The 20,285-nt window shown below is 36.8% G+C and overlaps 2 protein-coding genes, 1 long non-coding RNA gene and 1 other non-coding gene across 9 annotated transcripts; all 4 read right to left on the bottom strand.

Annotated features, from left to right (window-relative positions):
- Window positions 1–784: 784 nt before the first annotated feature.
- LOC140813143 (uncharacterized) lies at window positions 785–2,971 on the bottom strand. The gene is made up of 2 exons (XR_012113839.1): window positions 2,483–2,971; window positions 785–1,151 (listed from the first exon to the last, which is right to left on the bottom strand). It is a non-coding gene; the product is annotated as an uncharacterized lncRNA (long non-coding RNA).
- Window positions 2,972–5,621: 2,650 nt separating this feature from the next.
- On the bottom strand, window positions 5,622–6,487 carry LOC140811501 (uncharacterized). 6 transcript variants are annotated; one of them, XM_073169415.1, is made up of 2 exons: window positions 6,137–6,487; window positions 5,622–6,082 (listed from the first exon to the last, which is right to left on the bottom strand). In XM_073169415.1, the coding sequence occupies exons 1-2, from the start codon at window positions 6,483–6,485 to the stop codon at window positions 5,763–5,765; spliced, it is 669 nt and encodes a 222-aa protein (XP_073025516.1). In that variant the 5' UTR covers window positions 6,486–6,487; the 3' UTR covers window positions 5,622–5,762. The 6 variants fall into 6 exon arrangements, with proteins under 6 accessions (XP_073025516.1, XP_073025517.1, XP_073025515.1 ...); XM_073169416.1 differs by having other exon boundaries at window positions 5,622–6,130; window positions 6,197–6,487; XM_073169414.1 differs by having other exon boundaries at window positions 5,622–6,154; window positions 6,203–6,487.
- Window positions 6,488–8,492: 2,005 nt separating this feature from the next.
- Window positions 8,493–8,565, bottom strand: TRNAF-GAA (transfer RNA phenylalanine (anticodon GAA)). Its single transcript has one exon. It is a non-coding gene; the product is annotated as a tRNA-Phe (tRNA).
- Window positions 8,566–10,009: 1,444 nt separating this feature from the next.
- LOC140811499 (serine/threonine-protein kinase CTR1-like) lies at window positions 10,010–19,693 on the bottom strand. Its single transcript, XM_073169410.1, is given in 16 exon segments — window positions 10,010–10,246; window positions 10,249–10,265; window positions 10,600–10,694; window positions 11,308–11,439; window positions 11,530–11,598; window positions 11,943–12,041; window positions 12,208–12,292; window positions 12,392–12,492; window positions 12,573–12,641; window positions 12,756–12,796; window positions 12,895–13,335; window positions 14,176–14,384; window positions 15,125–15,228; window positions 16,047–16,191; window positions 16,276–16,577; window positions 18,888–19,693. Coding segments are annotated over 16 exon segments (2,643 nt in total). The 5' UTR covers window positions 19,491–19,693; the 3' UTR covers window positions 10,010–10,115.
- Window positions 19,694–20,285: the final 592 nt, after the last annotated feature.

Genomic DNA, 20,285 nt, shown 5'->3' with positions numbered 1-20,285 from the left:
TGTAGGAATTCAATTTCCGCAATGATTTCGCCTCATATTCTACGAGGTGCGTGTTTGCTCAAGTTTGAATCTTTTCCTTTCGTGTCACAAATATCTTAGGCATGGCCACATGCTTTGCTACAAAACAGGGGGGCTCCGCACTACAACAGATGCATGTGCGGCACGCTTTGTCCCCAGTTACGCTCACAGGCTTATTCACAAAAAGGAAAAATCTTGAAAAACATTTAGGATCTGCAATTATTATAAGAATCTATCCCAACCCAATAAAGATTAAACATTCAAGCAACAAACACTCTTCCAGAACAGTAAATTCTGACAGCCGAAGAGTGGACACGCAACAAATTAAGGGGTCCTTCAACCCTACAACGGGCAATACCCCTCTACATGGAAATGATCCAGATTTAACAAAACATAAAATTGACCAAATCTTGAACACCGATCTTACAGTTCGGGTAATATCACACATGTAGGATCGAATTTCCCCAAAATAAGTAAATGTACTGCCTGAAATACCCAAACCTAAGTCCGTGGATTTATAGCAGGCAATAATAAGTTTTTACCAAATCTCTACCGCATTCAAGTGTCCGACCTGCACAATAAATCAGTAAAGCCATCAAGGCATTCGGGAAAAAATAATCCTCGAGTGTTCTATAATTTCAGTTTTAAGTTGATCGCTTGCAACAGACCAACGCCCTCACCGGATCAACAAGGACTAGTTAGTTGGCCAGCTTTAGCGAAATAAAAACTAGAAGAGCAACATTTTGTCTCAAGTTATGGAGGAATGTAGAACAAATATAACTCATATAATCGCAAATTGAGACCGTAAACTCGGCTAAGATTTCAGGCACACAACAAATACAAGTAAACCACGGGAGAAAGCAAAAGATGTTTACATAATTTTCAGCGTCCCATTGAATTTCATGTTTATTCACGAAATAACCCAAACCTTCAATTGTTCCTAACAAGCTAAATGTTAAATCGTCTTCAGTCCTCTTCCTCTGTAACATTACTCTTGCCCTTCCCCCTGCTTAATACACCATCAGGTGCCCGATCCATCTTCTTTACAGCCTCCAAATGTTTCCGCAGCATGCGGACCTCCTTAATGTAGTAGTGGATTCTGTCTATCATCAATGCCAGGAAGAGCGCGAAACCTACATACATGACCAAAAAAGGTTTTTTCCACTCATCACAACATATTTAACACCAAGTTGAATTTACAGTAGCGTTTTTCAGCTATATCAATTTAAAGTAATTCAACCACCCTATATAGAATTCACGTAAGGTACATTGTTTATAAAATCGTTTATAAAATCGCACAAGGTCTGTAAGGCTCAATCCTTGTGCCTCAGACACAAGCCAAGGCTCTGCACTACATCCCTTAACCATGAAAACCCAACTTCGGTTGAGCCACAAGGCTCAAGAAACTCCTGACTCAAGTACATATAAGGGTTGATAATTGTTGTCAATAAACAAATGAGTATTTGTTTGATTATCTTTTGATACTATGTAAGGTCTATCTAATCTACCGTCAGATAGATACATCATACACTGAACTAAAAACAGCGCATCTACATGGTAACCGGTGATAAATTGGATATACGATCTTTTTTCATCTATCACCCAGAATAGCATGGATTCGTCACTGCAGGATAAAGAATATACAACATCTACACATCTTCTGACATTTTTCAATATGTACATGGAGATACCAAGAAAATTACAAGTTTTGAAATGAAGGATGGGGTCAAGAAATTTGTACGAGGAACATCATATATAAAGTCCAATTTGAGAGAACATATTCTTGAAAATCAATAAACCGAAGCAGAAACAAGACCACCCCTCATTTTGTTTACGGGCTGGGCTGGGCTGGGCTGATTAACTTTTTTATCGTCATCATTTCAAATCCATTATTCTTCTTCGTAAATATAATTTTAATAATCTTATCATCCAATTTTTTCCTCTATAATTTCACACATTTTGCCAATTTAATTATTAATTTGGTCACAAATTTTAACATTTTATAAGATACTATCAAACTTGTTATTTTTTGAATTATATCATTATTTTGGTAATATAATATTTAAATATACATTAACGTAAATTGACTGAGAAAAATAACATAAATAAAAAAAGTTATCACTTGATCATATCATATTGAGTTATTTCGCCAATAAAATTATTTTGACTCCTACACAGGCGCCAGGCACAGTCTCTTTTCCAAATAAAGAAAAAACCACGACTCTAGCAGAAGCAAAACAACATTAAAACTGAAACTGTCGATTTAACAAATTCTTGACCCAACTTTGGTCGAACAGTTCAAATCGTCACAGATATCAGCGCGCTTCGAAGAAAAAAAGAAGATTTTCCAAAGAGGCTATAACAAGTATCTGGAGGATAAAGCGTAACAATCCCCATTAAAACTGAAACTGCTAGCAAGGAAATTACTAACGAAGATGGAAACAGGTACTGATTAAAAATTTACCTAGCAGTGATGCTTGTAGAAGGTGAGAGGCGTGGAGAACCTGATCCGTCTGATTAACCCCGCCGCCTTCCTCAGATCGGTCCTGAATTCGGTTTATATTAAACAATAAAGACACCATAATCACAAAAAGAGTAGCTCCGGCGGTGGACACCACTATAGGACCCCGCCCCTGCTTCAATCTGTCCAGTAACATCAGAAGTGGCTTCCTCAGCGGCGTTCGGAATAGAAGCAGCAGAATTACCACCACTTCGGCGAACACCAGACCATAGAGAGGCTGAATCATCTTTCCACGAACGAGCAATCACAAATTTCTTCAATGAAATATTTGGAGTTTGGGAAATGGTGCTGGTCTCCGATGACGGGGTTTAGTGTATATAATAATTTCAGGAACTAATAATTTAAGTAAGCCGAAGGACGTGTGTCAATTGAGCAGACAAAGAAAGGAATCAGAGGAGACGTGGCACCTAAGGCCAAACAATCCCCCTCTTACTAATTACTCTTATTTCTTATTTTTTAAAAATATTAATATACAAATATATATTATATTATTTTTCTTTTTTTAAACAAAAGGAAAAAGAAAAAAAAGCGTGCCTTGTTCGGTAGTGTTCGATTGTATGATAATTAATTCAATTAATTATTTTTATTCAAGTCCAACTCATTCACTCATATATTTCAAAATTTCAAATTCATATTTCCTCCAACCTAATTATTCAGGTTCTATTTCGAAAAACTTATGTTAATATCAGTTTTTCTTATTTTTATTAATCTCTATTAATTGGATTGAAAAAATGTGAATCTACTTCTTAATAAATAAAATAAGGATAAATATAAAAAAGTAAATAATCGTTTATATTCACTACAAAAAAACGGAAGCATTAGCGACGATTTTTTTAAAACCGTCGCTCAAATAGCGACGGTTTCTCTTTTTTCGTCGCTATATAGCGACGGGTTTTTCATGTACCGTCGCCTTTTAAATTATAGCGACGGTTTTATAAAACCTGTCGCTATAATAGCCACGGTTGTACAAAACCGTCGCTATAATAGCTACGGTTGTATAAAACCGTCGTTATAATAGCCACGGTTTTATAAAACCCGTCGCTATATTAGCGAAGGTTTACAAAAAACGGTCGCTATTATTGCGACTGTTCCACACACCCGTCGCCATTTTGTGCAAAGGGTAAAACACATGCGACGGTCTTGTATACTACCGTCGCTATTATAGCGACAAATTTTCATAAACTGTCGCTTAATTTAACAGACGACGGTTTTATTAAAATTCGTCGCTATATAGCGACCGTGTAAAACACCGTCGCTTAATTTAATAGCGACGGTTTTAATATAATAGTCGCCGATCTAGATCAGCCACGGTTATGCAAAATCCGTCGCTGATCTAGATCGGCGACTGTTTGTCAAAAACCGTCGCTATAATAGCGACGGTTTTAATATAAGAGTCGCTATATAGCGACGGTTTTTCCAAAAACCGCCGCTATAATTCTATATATACGAAGGTTCGCGAAAATTTTCTTAACGAGTTTTCACAATATCCGGTAGCGAAACTTTATCTATTTTTTCAAAGTTTCGATTTTTTTTGTTTTGTACTAACAATTTTTCGTATTTATTTTGTAGATTTCTTCGTCGGTGCGATCTTCCCTTACGTAAAACTGCATGGCTTCGCTCAAATTAGGTATTAAAACTTTTTTTTCACAAAAAATTTTTTAGTAGTTTTTTTACAGAAAAATTCTTCATCGGTGCCATATTTCGTTCGTAAATTTTTTAGTAGTTTTTTTATACGAATTTTATCGATAAACACCGTCGCTACTTAAGCGGCGGTTTTTTTAAAAAACCGCCGATTAATTTAGCGACGGATTATAAAGAACCGTCGCTTAATTTAGCGACGGGTTATTAAAAACCGACGCTTAAAATAGCGACGGTGTTTATATAAACACGGTCGCTATTTTAGCGACGGTTATAAAATCCGTCGCAAATATAGCGACGGTGTTCTTCATCAAAACCGTCGCTATATAACGACGGGAATTTTCAATCGTTACTTTTCGAAGGCGACGCAGAATCAGGTTACGGATAGCCTGACCGTCGTTACAACCGTCGCCTTACCTTTTTGCGACGGTTTTAGCGACGGTTTTGACCGTCGCTAAATCTATTTTTTTTTTTTTTAGTGATTTGAGACGATTTGAGTATTACAGATTGAATTTGTTCAACTCCATAAAATTAGATTTTAATCGAAGAATCGGTACTTTTATATTCTAATAAAACGCATAAATTTACTTATTTTTCATTAATTATTGATCTTTGTATGAAGAAAACTACGATTAAACTCTTTTAATTGGTTGAAAATTAGAGATTCTAGAAAGAAACATATAACATGACATTTCAAGTTATGTATAAGTGAAAAACTTGTGTGAGACGGTATCATGGGTCGTATTTGGGAGACAGATCTCTTATTTGGATTACTCATGAAAAAGTATTACTTTTTATGCTAAGGGTATTATTTTTTATTGTGAATATGGGTAGGATTGACCCGTCTCACGGATCGTCTCACATAAGACTCACTCTATGTATAATCAAACTATGAGCTTTTATAGGTGATGTTACCAAAAAATAGGATATACCGCCATTTTTTTTAGGACCGATATTTGTGAGTGATTTCTTACGTCACAACTCGACGAAGACATCCCGACGTTCAAGTTATCAATTGCTTAATAAAATAAAATAAAATAAAAATGGTATTGAGCTATAAAATGAGAAGGTATCTTAAAAATATGAAAGCGTGTTTTAAAAGGATCATGGGGCTAAAACTTTATGTGACTTAGTGTATTTTTGGGCTTCAGTAATTAATTTTAATAACAGGGTCCATTGTCTTAATTATGAGACGATTGGGCCGGACCACTGAGTTTCTCTTGGGCTCAAATGGATTATTAAATCAGGCCGAAACCCATAGTTGAAGTTAGGTCGAAACCCATCGATATGATACATCAAACAAGGGATAGTATCAGTAATGTTGTAGAGTTTTACTTTGAATGTTTTTTTTGGTAAAAAAATAAATAATTGCTTGTAAATTGGTACATTTGATTAATATTAAAATTTGTGTGCACAAAGTAATCTAAATAACTGATAATCGTAATTAAGAAATAATTAAACTATAAAAATATTTATAAATTGATTTGATAAATTTATTTTTGGAAGAGATGACTTTGTCTTCCATGTTTCCATACATGATTTTATTATCATTGGTAAAATGTAAGCAGCTTGGAGAGTTTATTTTTCAAGGAAATCCTCCTCCGACTCCACCACCGGATCCTCCACCGAACCCGCCACCAGCGCCTCCACCCAATCCACCTCCACCTCCAAAACCCCCTCCTCCGCCAGCACCTCCACCAAGTCCAGACCCACCACCAAAACCTCCCCCGGAACCTCCACCAATTCCAGAACCACCGCCACCTCCACCAAGTCCACCCCCTGCACCCCCACCAAAGCCAGCTCCACCCCCGTACCCAGAACCTCCACCCAACCCTCCGCCGCTGCCACCTCCCAAGCCTGCACCTCCACCTCCACCAAGGCCACCGCCACCACCCAAGCCTCCACCTCCTCCAAGACCACTGCCACCTCCTAAACCTCCACCTGCACCTGCACCTCCACCAAGGCCGCCCCCACCACCTAAGCCTCCACCTCCTCCAAGACCACTGCCACCTCCTAAACCTCCACCTGCACCTCCACCAAGGCCGCCCCCACCACCCAAGCCTCCACCTCCTCCAAGACCACTGCCACCTCCTAAACCTCCACCTGCACCTGCACCAAGGCCGCCCCCACCTCCCAAGCCTCCACCTCCACCTCCTCCAAGACCACCGCCAAATCCTGGACGGCCAGGGAACAATGTCTTTTCATCAGCGAATTCCGATGAACCCTTTGTTTCAGCCAAATGCCTTGCAGTAGTACCAGCACAAACGAGAGCTCCGACAAGAAGAAAGAGAAAAAACTTGGAAGCCATGCTTGAGTGATAAGAAAGTTGCATGAGAGTTAAGTACTCAAGATTATTGATGATGCATGCAACTTGAGAAATGGGAAGGATGATTATATAGTGATAACAAGTTCGCATGGCGTTGGGACGATTTTAATGGCGTATCTTCTCAGCAATAACCGCGTCAAGACTATGCACTGGCAATTCATTAATACAATCACCATTTTTCTTACATTCCACTGTGCTTGCTAGCTCACTCATGACATATTCAGAGAGATATATATATATATATATATATATATATATATATATATATATATGTATATATATATATATATATATATATAGTCATATATATATTATTTGATTTAATTAACTAGTCATATATATCATTGTTTTACAAAGCGTACGTCATTACAAAAACACTACAAGAATAAAGAAATTTTGAGATTGAGGTTGCTCGTGATATAAAACGATATCGAAGGAGCCATCACAGAAGCTTGGCCAACATGGAAAAAGGACGTGCCTAATGATAATAAGAATAAACTTTGGGACAATTTTAGAGCTTGGCCATCACACCGTGAGAGAATTACAAAGCATGCAGGAGAATCGTTAGAGACGATGTCAGATTTGACACAAAATTAGAGACGGAATTTGTGTTTTGAAACTAATGGTATTTGGCCAAATTAAAAAAAAAGATTCATAAACGGTTTTATATTTCGTCTCTAAAATTAGGAACATTATATTTTCATTTCATGTGACACCTTCGATAACGGATATCTGAGACGACGGAATTTTCCTCCTCGAACTTTCATTTTACACATAAAAAAGGGGCTTCAGAGACTGATAGTTTCGAGTCTTTGAAGCCTTGTTTCCTTGTAAACAAATGTTGTTTTTCTTTGTCAATTGACAATTGCACATGGCTGGCGCATTATATTGTGCTGATTTTCAAAGGTATGGTTGAGAGGGTTGATTTAATATGGTGGGTCGCCTCTTTATTTTCTCATCTTCTGGGATATATATTTAATGCGTACGCTATGATTTGAATACAAACATCCCATTTCTATGTATTGTTGGTTTCGAAATTGAATGATCAAATTCCTTCCAACTTAAACATTACGCGGAGCCAAGCCAAATTAAAAACCCTCGGTCATTTGTATTTTTGTGGCAGCAACATTTTCCAATCCATCGTGCTTATGTATACATATTTTTTTTGTTGTTGTGTAAAATGGGTTTATGTTAGAAATTAATGACATAAGTCAAAAAATAATTAAAATATAAAAAAAGAGCCTTAAGTTATCAAACAAAGATCGAATGCTAACTAACCAAATGAATTCCATAACATACCACTCTCCACTCCCTTCATCTCTTTCGAAAAGCAATCACATGCGCCAAATGAGGACCCTTTTGTCCGGCCAAGAAACCAGAGTTCAAGAAAATGGGACTGGATTCTGGTCTTTTAAAACCAGGGCTGCAGTTCCTCCCGTGCATATCAGCTCTGGTTCGTTGGCTACAAACGGAAACTTATCTGTCCTGCTCCAGACAAGGTGTAAGATTGTGATACTTATGTAATTGGTGCGTTGTGCATTGATTGATTCATCTGAAATTTGTTGGCAGCGGCGTGCTTCTGTTAGCATACTGGATTGCCAATTTTGTGGTGCCGGGGTTTATTATGGAAGACTATCGAAGAGATAAGTCAGAAGATAATCAGGATGATCCATCCCAGGATTAGAAAAGAAGCCAGCCATTGGTTTAGTATCCTTTGTGGAATTTTTAGCGGATATTGCTTCAGCCAATAAATAATCTTGTATTTTTTTTTAAAAGAGGTTTCAATACAAATTTGCGCAGTGATTTCTTCACAAATGATGTTCTTTGTCGGAGTTGAAGGAAAATTAGGAAGATTTGGATGAATTTGAAATTGCTCTGAAAATTTACAAACCAATTAAAAGCCGAAGCCCAATATTTAGGGCCTGCTGTTAATACCCAACTTCTCTTGGGCTAGCCTTGTATTCAATAGTTGCAAGCAAAATAAAATAATGCGGTGAACGTGGATCGAACACGTGACCTTCAGATCTTCAGTCTGACGCTCTCCCAACTGAGCTATCCCCGCTATGACGAAAGTTTACCAAGTATAATATATATACTTGCAAATTATAATGTGTGTGTTTCTTATGTCTCCATAGCGGGCAACATATTAATTTTTTTTCCCCCAAAAATCATAGAGAATATAATAATTTTTTTAAAAAATGGCCTTTAAAAATATTTTTTATGCTATGATGATCATTTGTACATTCAAATATATGGATAAAGATAAAAAAAATATATATATCAAAATATTTTAGTTATATATTAGATAAAATTTACTATTTGTATGCTATTTTTATTAAATAAAAGATATATATTTAAAATTTAAGAAAAAAATATTTTGATTTATATAAATCATATTATGATACCAAAATTAGCATCATTTTTAGAACCGGATTGTACCGCCCGGTTTGACCAGTTCAATGGAACCGATCACAAATCTGATATGAACCATACTCAGAAACCATTTTATTGATTAAACCGATCAAGTCTAATATACAATAGAAAAACCATTGGGGTATTGACCAAACAATTTTCCATCCACGTACCATGTGTTTCATTAAGAATGTATTATAATATTACTACATAACCATATTATAAGTAACATTTAAGATTAAGTATCATTTATCTCATATTGATTAAAATAACTTGGATAAATCAATTATCCATTGTTTTAATTTTATGGATTCTTGTCTACAAGATGACACCAAGGACGGAGCTTGTTTAGGTTGGTCCCTTTATGGACATGGTAGGTAGGAGGCATTGTGTATTTGTGTTTCTGAAAAATGCGAGCAAAGAAAGCCACTCGAGGAAAAGTTGGGAAATTAATGTAGTATAAACAAGGTCTCGGCTCATCAGTACCAATTTATAGTTACACGTTACAAGTTCCAGATGGCTCTACGAGGAAATGCAGTTCTTTTGTTTCTTGGCAGTGATTATGGTACCGGATTGTACAAAAAAATCAATATAATAAGAAGTTCCTGCATGCTGCTGTGTGCCTGCAGAAACATTATAACACACATTAGCAGTTAGGCAACCTCAAAATATGACATACTCTTGGTTTGAGAAAGAGAAGCAGCAGCAGCTGAGGGGAAAATAAATAAGAAAAAAGGGCTATCTACGAGGTTTTCACAAGAAGATTGAAGGCCCAAAAAGTGGGAGAGCGTTGGTTTCGGCTCATGAGAGCAAACATGAATAAAAAGAGGGGGTTGACGGGTTGTGAGCGCAGGGGGAAGAGCATTTTGTCAGATGGAGCGACTCCTTGACGGAGGGGCCAAAGCGTTTTTCCTCGTTTTCAATTCACTGTAATAATTGGAAAGACTTTACTTTTCTATCAGAAGCAATAATAACATTCCATATTTTCTCAAGCATTATCGTGGTTGCATCACGTTTTAACTCATCTTATTCTTACGACATGTCTAAATGGAAGTCAGATGTTGATCTAAACAAAAAAAACCGACAACATAAAATTTAATGGCGTGAAATCAGCAAGGTCAACTAAGATGTTATTAGATACATGAACCTTAAAACAACACGAGGATTTTTCCACAAGGAATAAAATTGGAAGAATTTAAATCACATAATCGCAATGAGGTCTACAGCTTCCTTTAATTTCACATGAGCGAAGGTATTTCTGCATGACCCTTCTGAGTTGTTGGAGGGGACTTGATCAATGTTCTCAAATATTCCATGATGCTGGAAAAGGAAGGGCGTTTCCAAGGCTCACTGAAATATTTATGCGGAATTAGTTACATAAGCAACTTAAAAATCGACAATTGTTCAGATGAAATTCTCTGCTAATTTGAAGCCAATAGTACGTAGATATTGGTGACAAATATGTTCACATGTGAAATCGACTAGTGGAAAGGAATCTAAGCAGCAAGAAAGGAAGTGACACCAATTGATAATATGTACTAAACCAAATGCTATTCAACATATTTTTGGTCGATTCGGAGTCACAGCATTCATGACAGATTTGCATCTAGTCATCAGACAAGGAAATAATTATACCATCTAAGACGAACGCTACACTTCCAAATAAACCAGACGTTTCACTCACTTGGTCCAGCAGCTCTCAATTATGGCCGCTATTTGAGGATTTATGCCCACCGGTATTTCAAGCCTTTTTCCTTTAAAACCAACAGCTGCAACAACCTAGAAGGTCAAGATACAAATTCAATCATGCGTACATACAAGTGGGCTCAAGAAAACATCAAACTTAATGTAAACATAGTAATAATCCTTCAGAAACTTCGACAGATTCAGGGAATAACCATCGCTGGTAGGAAACCAGCAAAGGTGAGACTTTCATTTTTATCGTTTTTTTCCATTAAAGGTTTTGGAGGAAGAGGTATAGACTGGTAGAAGGTTGCAGAGACCATAGCAGTGCATGTCTCTCCGGCTCCGCCAGCAATCCATGCAGGCTAAAATATACTTCAAACTGATAGTCCATCCTCGTTGGCATCATCAGTTTGTATACAAAATACAACTACCATCAAATGTTAAAATTTCCCAAAATTAAAGATCAAAGGGTGATTCAGATGCATCTGATGCTGCATAGAATAATTAATGATATAACTTTTTATTACAACTTAATGAACAATTTACATCTAATGTTCAAGTATTTCAGTTCTCAACATTCTCGAAGCAACAGTTCTGTACCCCAATCCCCCTGAAGTTTGACCCAAACAGCATAATATTTTTCAGATAATAAGTCAATAAATCTTTTATTAAAGTTTTATTTGCTCAAATAAAGATAATCACAAACCTGAGCAGGATTTAAGTTACCCCACGGTTGCTGCAATGTTACCAGCTCCCATAGAATTACCCCAAAACTGTACACATCTGATTTCTCATTTGATGGTTCATCACGGAGGACTTCGGGTGCCATCCACTCAGGCTACATGAAAAAGAATAGTACTCATTATTTGATGAATATTGGCAAATGTTTGAGGAATGAGATCATTGCATAAAAAGAGATTAAACTTACAGTGCCAGCAGCAGACTTGGATGAAAGAAACGTGTTAGCTTTTAAACGGGAAAGACCAAAATCACAGACCTGATGAAGACATGTACATGGTAAGGATCCAAACAAAATAAGCGAGCGAAGAAACCTTAAAAACAAAGGTAAATCAATACGGTGAGTTTGACAGCCACAAGAACATATCTTACTAAAGCATATCAACTTATATGATTCTTTAAATGATAAGCAATAAATATACAAGCACCTAAATAGATAAAATGAAGCAACCACACGAAAGGAGGAATGTCATGTCATAGACCAACTCCACTAATTCTCAAGAGTGTTGAAGGAAAAAAAAAACGGAAATGTTTTTAAATTTTCAAAGCATAACAATTAACTTACTCATATCATAAATAAAAAATAATTAATCTTCCTCTTACCTTCACAGTATACTTTCTGTCAACTAATAGGTTAGGAGATTTCAAGTCTCGATGAACAATAGGAGGATTGCGTTTATGAAGATAGTTCATCCCCTTGGCCTGTAAAAAGGTAAAATCCATCAAACGAAATAAATTAGAACGTGGGAGACTACGTCACTGGAGTTTCCACCAAAAAAGAAATCAGTGGAGAGAGGTGACGTGAGGAGTAAGAGACGAGGGTTCTGTTGTACTTTAGATGCCCTTAGAAAAGGAACTAAAGACATACAACATCATAAGCCATGCCCAGCCGACGTCTCTCATCCAATGCATCTCCTGCACCGGGTTTATGCAAAAGTCGGTACAGACTACCTCTGAAATTTAGGGGGGAAAACACCCAGTCTGTTAGAACAGAGAGATACAAGGCAGTCTAACAAGGATAATTGAAAATAGAAGCTCTAAACTAAGTATACCTGGATAAATATTCTGTCACTATGGACAAGTTCGGAGGCTCTGTGACAGCACCCATGAAAAGTACAATATTTGGATGACGCAATCTTTTCATAATTGCCACCTAACCAAACAGTCAAGTGAAGCTAAAGGAACTACCAAAGTAAAGGGTATTAAAGTTGATTGAAGAGAAGCAGCACTCACCTCCTGTAAAAATTCCTTGAATCGCTCCCCATGTAAGTCTTGCTCCATGAGAATCTTCACAGCAACATCCTGCAATGTAATCATACAAATGTGCAAAAGAATGGATTTGGAATTGAAAAATATATTTTTTTTAAAACGGACGATTTTTAACATCTTTAAAGAACGATAAGATAGATAACTTACACAACCATTCCAGTCAGCAAGATGAACTGTACCAAAAGAACCTGCACAAATAAAAAGCAATTAATTTAGGCACATGATCCTGGAGAACTACACATAGGATGGAGCTGACCAATGTTCCTTAACATGTAGTAGCAGATACCTGCCCCGATCCTCTCCTTCAGGGTAAGATCACTCCAGCTAATACATAGATCTTCGACATCAAAAGAAATATCGCTTGGTATAGACCAGTTAAGTTGTCCGACCTCACCGAATCTTATATCTTTTTTTTTATTTACTCTTGGACTCAATAGAGCAACATGTGGTTCAACATCCTCATGCTCGATTGGAGGGATAACATCTAAAAGGACCGAATCTTTGACTATGTTTGTGCAACTTGCAACATCATGAGCATTAGATGGTTTGGACTGCAACTGTTCCTTACTGCGAACCTTTATCCATGAATTTGCGGGAAATGGTGGCGTATGAGAAATTTCCTCTGGCTTGCTAGAGCTGGGCAAGGAGCCGGTTCTATCCTCGTAACTCCTTTCTGATCGTTTAGGGTGCATGAAATTGCCCATATCCCCATCAAGAACAGTTCCAGCTGTTAGGAACAATTAGATATCGTTTAACTCACAAGTTCAAGCTAGCAAAACCAATAAGGACAGCACACAGTCAAGTAACTCAAGACAATAAAATAATATGCAATGCCTATGTCTGCAGGAAGCTTCTGAACATAGTAAAGGAAATCAAGAGGGAAATGTTTTACAAAGAGAGAGGCAGCACACCATGGCTAATTACTCAAAAACTAGGTAAATTGCAAACCTCGAAAATTCTGCATAAATTTAAACGGAAACCATTATCCAACAAAGTAATAACATTGCTCATTTTTCTAAACAAATAGATTCAAATAATACTTTAAATGCAAAAGTTCAATTGCAAGGATACCTGAAAGCATCTATCTATGAGACGAAATATCATTAGATAGATTTATTCATTAACTTTGGGAAATTAAGTATAAAGTAAATTAAAGTAAAATCAGATTACAGCATCATTATCACAGAGAACGCTAAGGTGAGATCGAATAATTTCATTCACCCAAAGGATGCAACAAAGTAATAAAATTGCTTATTTTTCTAAACAAATAGATTCTAATAATATTTTAAATGCAAAAAGTTCAATTGCAAGGATAACTGAAAGCATATATCTATGAGACGAAATATCATTAGATAGATTTATTCATTAACTTTGGGAAAGTAAGTATAAAGTAAATCAAAGTACAATCAGATTGCAGCATCATTGTCACAGAGAATGCTATGGTGAGATCGAATAATTTCATTCACCCAAAGGATGCTATTTACAAAGAATGGGCAAGGAAAGGTCAGATGATCACCAAAAACAGAGAAGTACTTATGCATGAAGACTCATCATTAAATACACTCACCTGCCAAAGAATCATCAAGCATGAGATCAAGTGATTGAAAGTCTAAGAAATACTGCTTTGCCATCAACTTAAAATCTATTCCAGAATCCAGCTGTCTTAGTCGTGGAAAGTTCAACGGTGAAGACGTTGAGATTGTAGAAGGGCCATTTAGCAAGGAGTCGGGTTCATATAAGCATCCCGGTTTCTCAACCAAATCAATAAGATACTCCCTGTGAACCCAATACGTTGTTGAATAATCTAGGATTTATATTCACTTCTCTCTGTCTCTCTAAACTAATGTAGACAGACAACATTTTTTTATGAATGGGGAGCAACTTAGAATATTGCAACCTTTAGGTTGTGCTTGAATTAATGAATTTGAAATATTATCATAATTTAAAATTCTTTGACTTGCTTGAATGAACAAAATTCAATTGAAATTCGAATCCACTCCATAACAAGTTAAGCAATTTCAATAGTAATTGTGGTGGACTTCAAATACAGCCAAAAAGGACACTTGTTAAATACGTTCTCAAATCAAATCTCTCCTTCCAAGTCAAATTCATCAATCCAAGCACAACTTAGAGACCATGTAACAAAATACCTCTCATTGAAGTCAATAATTAAAATACCAAAAAGGTTACGAAATGTTAATCATGAAAGCATTGTAATCTAAAACAAACAGATAGAGAAACAGTAAAGTAACAAAATTATAGATTTTTTGCCATCTTATTTCAGGGTTAGCTTTATTTGAAACGGTGGCAAACATATGACATTATTAACTTGATGATTTTGTTGTCTTAATAACCCAAGATTACAGTACTTCATAACGGAAAAATTGTGGCACTAATCAAATAGATGCTTTAGGAACGAGACATATCCATTTTGAATCTGGTAAACATCTTTTGTTAGTGTTCTAATATTGAATACATGGCACAACGGTGATGTCATTTACGGAAGTCAGATATACCTCTCAAGTCCAAATAGAACAAGGCACGAAGAAGCATCTTCTCTAGTACAATATTTGCATCCTTTTGCAATTCGACAAGGTAAGCCAATCATGTCAGCTAAAATCTGCCAAAACACTAACATTTTTTGTGACGTTTGGAAACCAAATTCTACAGGGATTCATCTTATAGTAAACAACTATTTTACAACGGTATTGTTAACGAGGACAACACATACCAAGATATAATGAGAAAAGAAAAGAATGAGTAATCACCAAATTTAAAAGAGAACACTATGAGCTAGAACCGAGGGCGTGTTGTAGCAAAGTTGTAGTACACAACCCCTTTCAGTCCATTTCCTTCACCTTGGAATGTTCTTTTAAAAAACATTTAAGTGTAAATTATTCGATCAATTTCCGAAATCTAAAATTAGGTCAAATGGAGGTCTAAGTAAGCCATGAAAAAGACAATCTAAAATTATACTAGCACAACTGAGCACATTTTGATATACCTGTATGCAAAATTACTGGGGATCTTGATGCTTAACAGTGGTGACGTGATTGTGATTCTACAATTTGTTATCAGTGGGAACTATGGAGAACAGATGGGTGATAAAAACAGCGGATATGAGCAGCCATCAAAATCATTGAAATTACTGAGAATAGATCTCACTTTCAGTTAAAAAAATTATACCCAAACATCAGGTTCTGACCCAGAATGCAAATGGTATGGTAAGAACACATTGGAAGGGAACTTCATTGTTCTGTTTAATGGGACGGAAACACAACACAAGTTGGGAAAGTAAATGGGACCAATATTGCCAGCATACATATAATAGATGGCTGTTGGTCAAACGGAGGTCCACGCAAGCCATAAAAAAAGACAATCCAAGATTGTACTAGCACAACTGAGCACATAATGGCAACAAAGTAGAATAGGACTTACTTTGAATAGCAAAGAGCGGTGCCTGCATAGTCCAATAGAAAGGCTACCTACAGGGAGCACAATGGACCCCGAGCAATCTTTTAACTCATCAGTGCACTCTTTCAAGAGGGGAATCAAGTCATCTTCCCTCTTAGCAGCTGAAAACCTAACAAATGCACGAAATCGTGATTACAACAAGAAAGAGTGAACTCAAATAATTAACTAGGTGCTTGTAGCTTCTAACACGCACCCCATATGATTACAAACTAGCTTTGCTAGATGGTCAACAACTTCCTTGGTGGTGATGCAATTAGATGACATAGAATGAATCCGGTTTTGCAGCTCTTTCAAGCTAGGATCACTTTGTCTATCTACTGAAATCACTTCTACTGAAGACACAATGGCAGGATCTACAATTTTTAGTGAGTCAAGGGAAGGAATGCGGCTACTTTCATGAATATCAGAGCACACGGCCCAAACATATGGATCCATCCCATCAATCGCGTAGAACCCGTCTGGAATTTTGTCAAAGTATGACAAACAGCCAGTTACCTGATGAGAACAAGTGTACCAAGAAAAAGATATGACAATGCTTCAACTCAAAAAAGTAGAACAACATGTTGAAAAGACTAGATGCAAACTTTCATTGATTTTAGATACACATGAAAACCAGAATAATAATGTAACGATGAGATAAAACCAGAGACAAGAGAAACAAATATACCAGACAAGGATAGAGCATTGCTACTTGGCTGGCTGAAAAGAGGATGTATGCAGAAAAGAATAAATGCAAGATGCAATAGAACGAAACTGTAATGACCCGAATCTTTATTTTGAATGAAGTACTAATTAAGAGATGATTAAAGTGTTGTTAATGAAGCATTATTAAGGAATTGACAATTTGATATCTACCTGTTGGGATATACCAAATTTAAAATGGACAACCCAATATACTTCAGATTATATTATCTCGAGAAATCCAACTAGACGAATGAGATTCTAACAAATGGCAGATAAGATTGATTCGGATTTTCTAAACTAATCCAGATGCAGCCTATAAATAGAAGCTGATTTCATTTGTTTCCTACACCGCTTTCTTCAGCTACTCTCTCTCGAGTTCTAGTCCAACCAGTTTCTAGGGCAGTTTGATGTCTGGAAGTTTCGGAGCTAATGTCGACTCAAGGAGGGGTCGGTGAACCGAGACGCAGATCGAGACATCATCAGCGGACTATCGACAACCACAAGTATAATCCTAAAGCCTTAAATAGTGATTTAAAGATTGTTAGGAAGAACTTTGAAGCATGTTTGGTAGTTCAAGAGCTGGTTTGACAGTGATTGCCGCTCAGCCCCGTTCTGTATTCTGGACAGCTGGGCATCGAGAGCTACAGTGTCTAACGGGACCCGTAGGCTCTGATGACCTTGGACATTGTAGGTTCTGGTTCATGTCTTGATGATGAGTGTGAGAGCCAAAACATTCCTAAGGCAGATCAGAGACTACACACTCAAGAGCCTCTAGACTGAGCATGAGATTATTGACTTAATCCTTGATATCCGAGCATATTGCATTTCACATACATCGTATCAGTTTGTATACTTGTACATTTTTTTTATTGGGCGATTGTCACACACGTCCTTGTTTTCGTCTTGGACACCCCATTCCACGATACAGGTCTTAGGTTGGACAGTTCAGACGGCCAAGGCAGTGGCTAGAGCAGTTGGATTTTCGGTGGTTATCCAGTGGATGTTTTATTTGGTTTATCGTATTCTCGTGCAGTATTATGTTTTTCGATACGATTATATTAACGTTTAAGACTGAGATTATTGTTCTATTTTCGTTTGGGTTGTAAGATGATTAAGTTATTTGGTCTCCACTGTTTAATTGTTGTTGTCAAGTTTAAATTTTGCATGCTTATTAGTCTGTTTATAGTGGCTCGGACAAGGGCGTTGCAAAAATATTTTTAGATCTACATTTCAGTAAAAGAGAATCCGGAACTTTGAATTGAAAATCTTAAAATAATTTATGTACCAGTGCAACTCATAGTTCCCCTTTAAAGCATACACTTTGTTCACCCACGCAAGCAACGCTCCGTCGTATATGTGATTAGTCATTATTCCTTGTTGAAAATAGACCAGGCTTCATATATAAACTACGGTGAACTGCTGGCTACATGATAAAAATGCTGTTTGCTCAAATAAAGGGTGTGTGACCATTTTACACTGACATTTCACTTCATAATTTGACATAATATTGCTCATTTTTTAACAGCTGATGTTTGGCAGTGTCCTGTTAGTGACCAATTTAATCCGTTTTACAATGTTCAACGATATACTTGAAGTAAATCTATGAGTTTGTCAACATTAACGACACTGAATCGACAATCTAATGTTTTCACTTTGTTATTTCTGTTGTGTCAACTCTGCACAAGCATATATGTTAAGGTACAAGTCTAAAACTGTACCTTGAGTCAAAAAGATTAGTGTTGGGGTAACCGCACAATCCTAGTTTCATTTTCCTCTTGTATCACCATGTTGAAATGAACTCAATTATATAAGTTATAAGAGTTGTGTTCAAACCATGAATGTTGTCTGTCAAACAAGGCTTGGACTTCTATTTTCCCGAAACGTAAATCCTAAGCAATTTTTGGCACTGATGCAACTAGCATTTCCCCTTTTCTAGCATACATTCTGTTAGGGGCCTTGGGCACCCAAACAAGCGTAGCTCCATCAATCCTTGTCTACCAACTTTATTCCGTTCAAATTTAGCAAATATATATATATATATATATATATATATATATATATATAGACACACACACACACATAAAATCTTTTTCGAAACCTACAAAATGTGGTATACATTACCCAGAAGCGATGAGAGATGGCCTCCACGGAGGCAGAAAAATATGAAGAGGCGGACTCATCAGGCAAAGGATCCAAGGAATTAGGGTCATCGGCGCAGGTAGCTTCCGATGAGAGACGCAGAGCTAAAGCAAGCTGCAATTGGTAACTCTCCTCCGTCTGTTGCGCCCAGCTCTTTGACGATGAGCCTCCGTCACCGCTTCCAGAAAACTCCGTCACCTTTGCAGGCAATTCAGCACAACCGTCATTTAAATGACCAAGCGCCATCTCGGGATTGGACAGAGAGGGCACATAATTGTCCTCCGAGATCGAGCTCTCACCAAAGCTGCTCCCGCTCGAGCCCGGAAACCCCGCCTTCCCGACTCGATTCTGCTGCAACTGCGGCGGAATCATCCTTTGATCAAACACGTCCCAATCAAAGGCCGCCCCTCTTCCCGGCTTCAAGATATCCTTCTCCCCGGAGTTAGAATCGTAGTACAGAGGCTGCTGCGCCACTGTTCCGCCGCTTAGTGCGGCGAATTTCGGCTGCTGCGGCTGATTAACCAAGGGTTCGTCAGTATTTTGGCTTAATAAAGTGTAGTTGGGTCGTCTACCCGGAATATCCATAGATATCGATTAATTTCGCAATTCATGAAACCTGAATCCCTTGAGGTTTTGTAAAGCTCGGATTCTTTTTCGCTATCCACAGAATTTAGCTCAAATTCCTCGTTCTTTCTTGTCTCTACACGATTGTGGGGAAACCAGTTATCCCTTCAGTAATGGCTTCTCGCTGTTTAGCACATCAAAATGGTTGAGAAAATCACTTGATAATAATTATCCCACCCCCATTATATATAATGGAATATGCAATTTAAAAAAATCCTTTGACACTATTATACTATTTTTGTTATTTTAAAAATTAATATTAAAAAAAGTTAAAACTTGTCAATCAAATCTTTTGGCATCCAAATTGTCCGATATCTCTAAAACGCTTCTCAAAATATATATAATATGCCAAATGTATGATCATAAATTAAATTGACATTAATTTAGTAAAAAGAGCTCAAACTGATAAATTTATATTTTAGTATAGTCGTCAAAATATCATAAAAGCACTATGTTATGACTTATCTAGATTACAAATAATAAAACATTTAAAATGAACAAATGTTTTTTTAAAGGAAAAATTATATATATATATTTGGTCTTTTACCCATTGCCGTTGTTGATTATTAAATTGCTAATCATTAGTTATCCTAATTCCTAAGAGAATCTTGGAAAGCGTATCACTCACACGCTCGTAGATATCTTTGACAGTGATCGCGATAGTTTAAATGAATTGAGTGGGATTGTAAATTTCAACTATTCGAAAAATATCTGATTTTTATTTGAGATAAATTTGAATAAATTATATTATTCGAT

Source organism: Primulina eburnea, chromosome 14 (assembly GCF_022965805.1).
Source record: "Primulina eburnea isolate SZY01 chromosome 14, ASM2296580v1, whole genome shotgun sequence".
Classification (NCBI taxonomy): domain Eukaryota; kingdom Viridiplantae; phylum Streptophyta; class Magnoliopsida; order Lamiales; family Gesneriaceae; genus Primulina; species Primulina eburnea.
The sequence above is the reverse complement of the archived record's forward strand: the minus strand, read 5'-3'. Positions and strand labels throughout refer to the sequence as shown.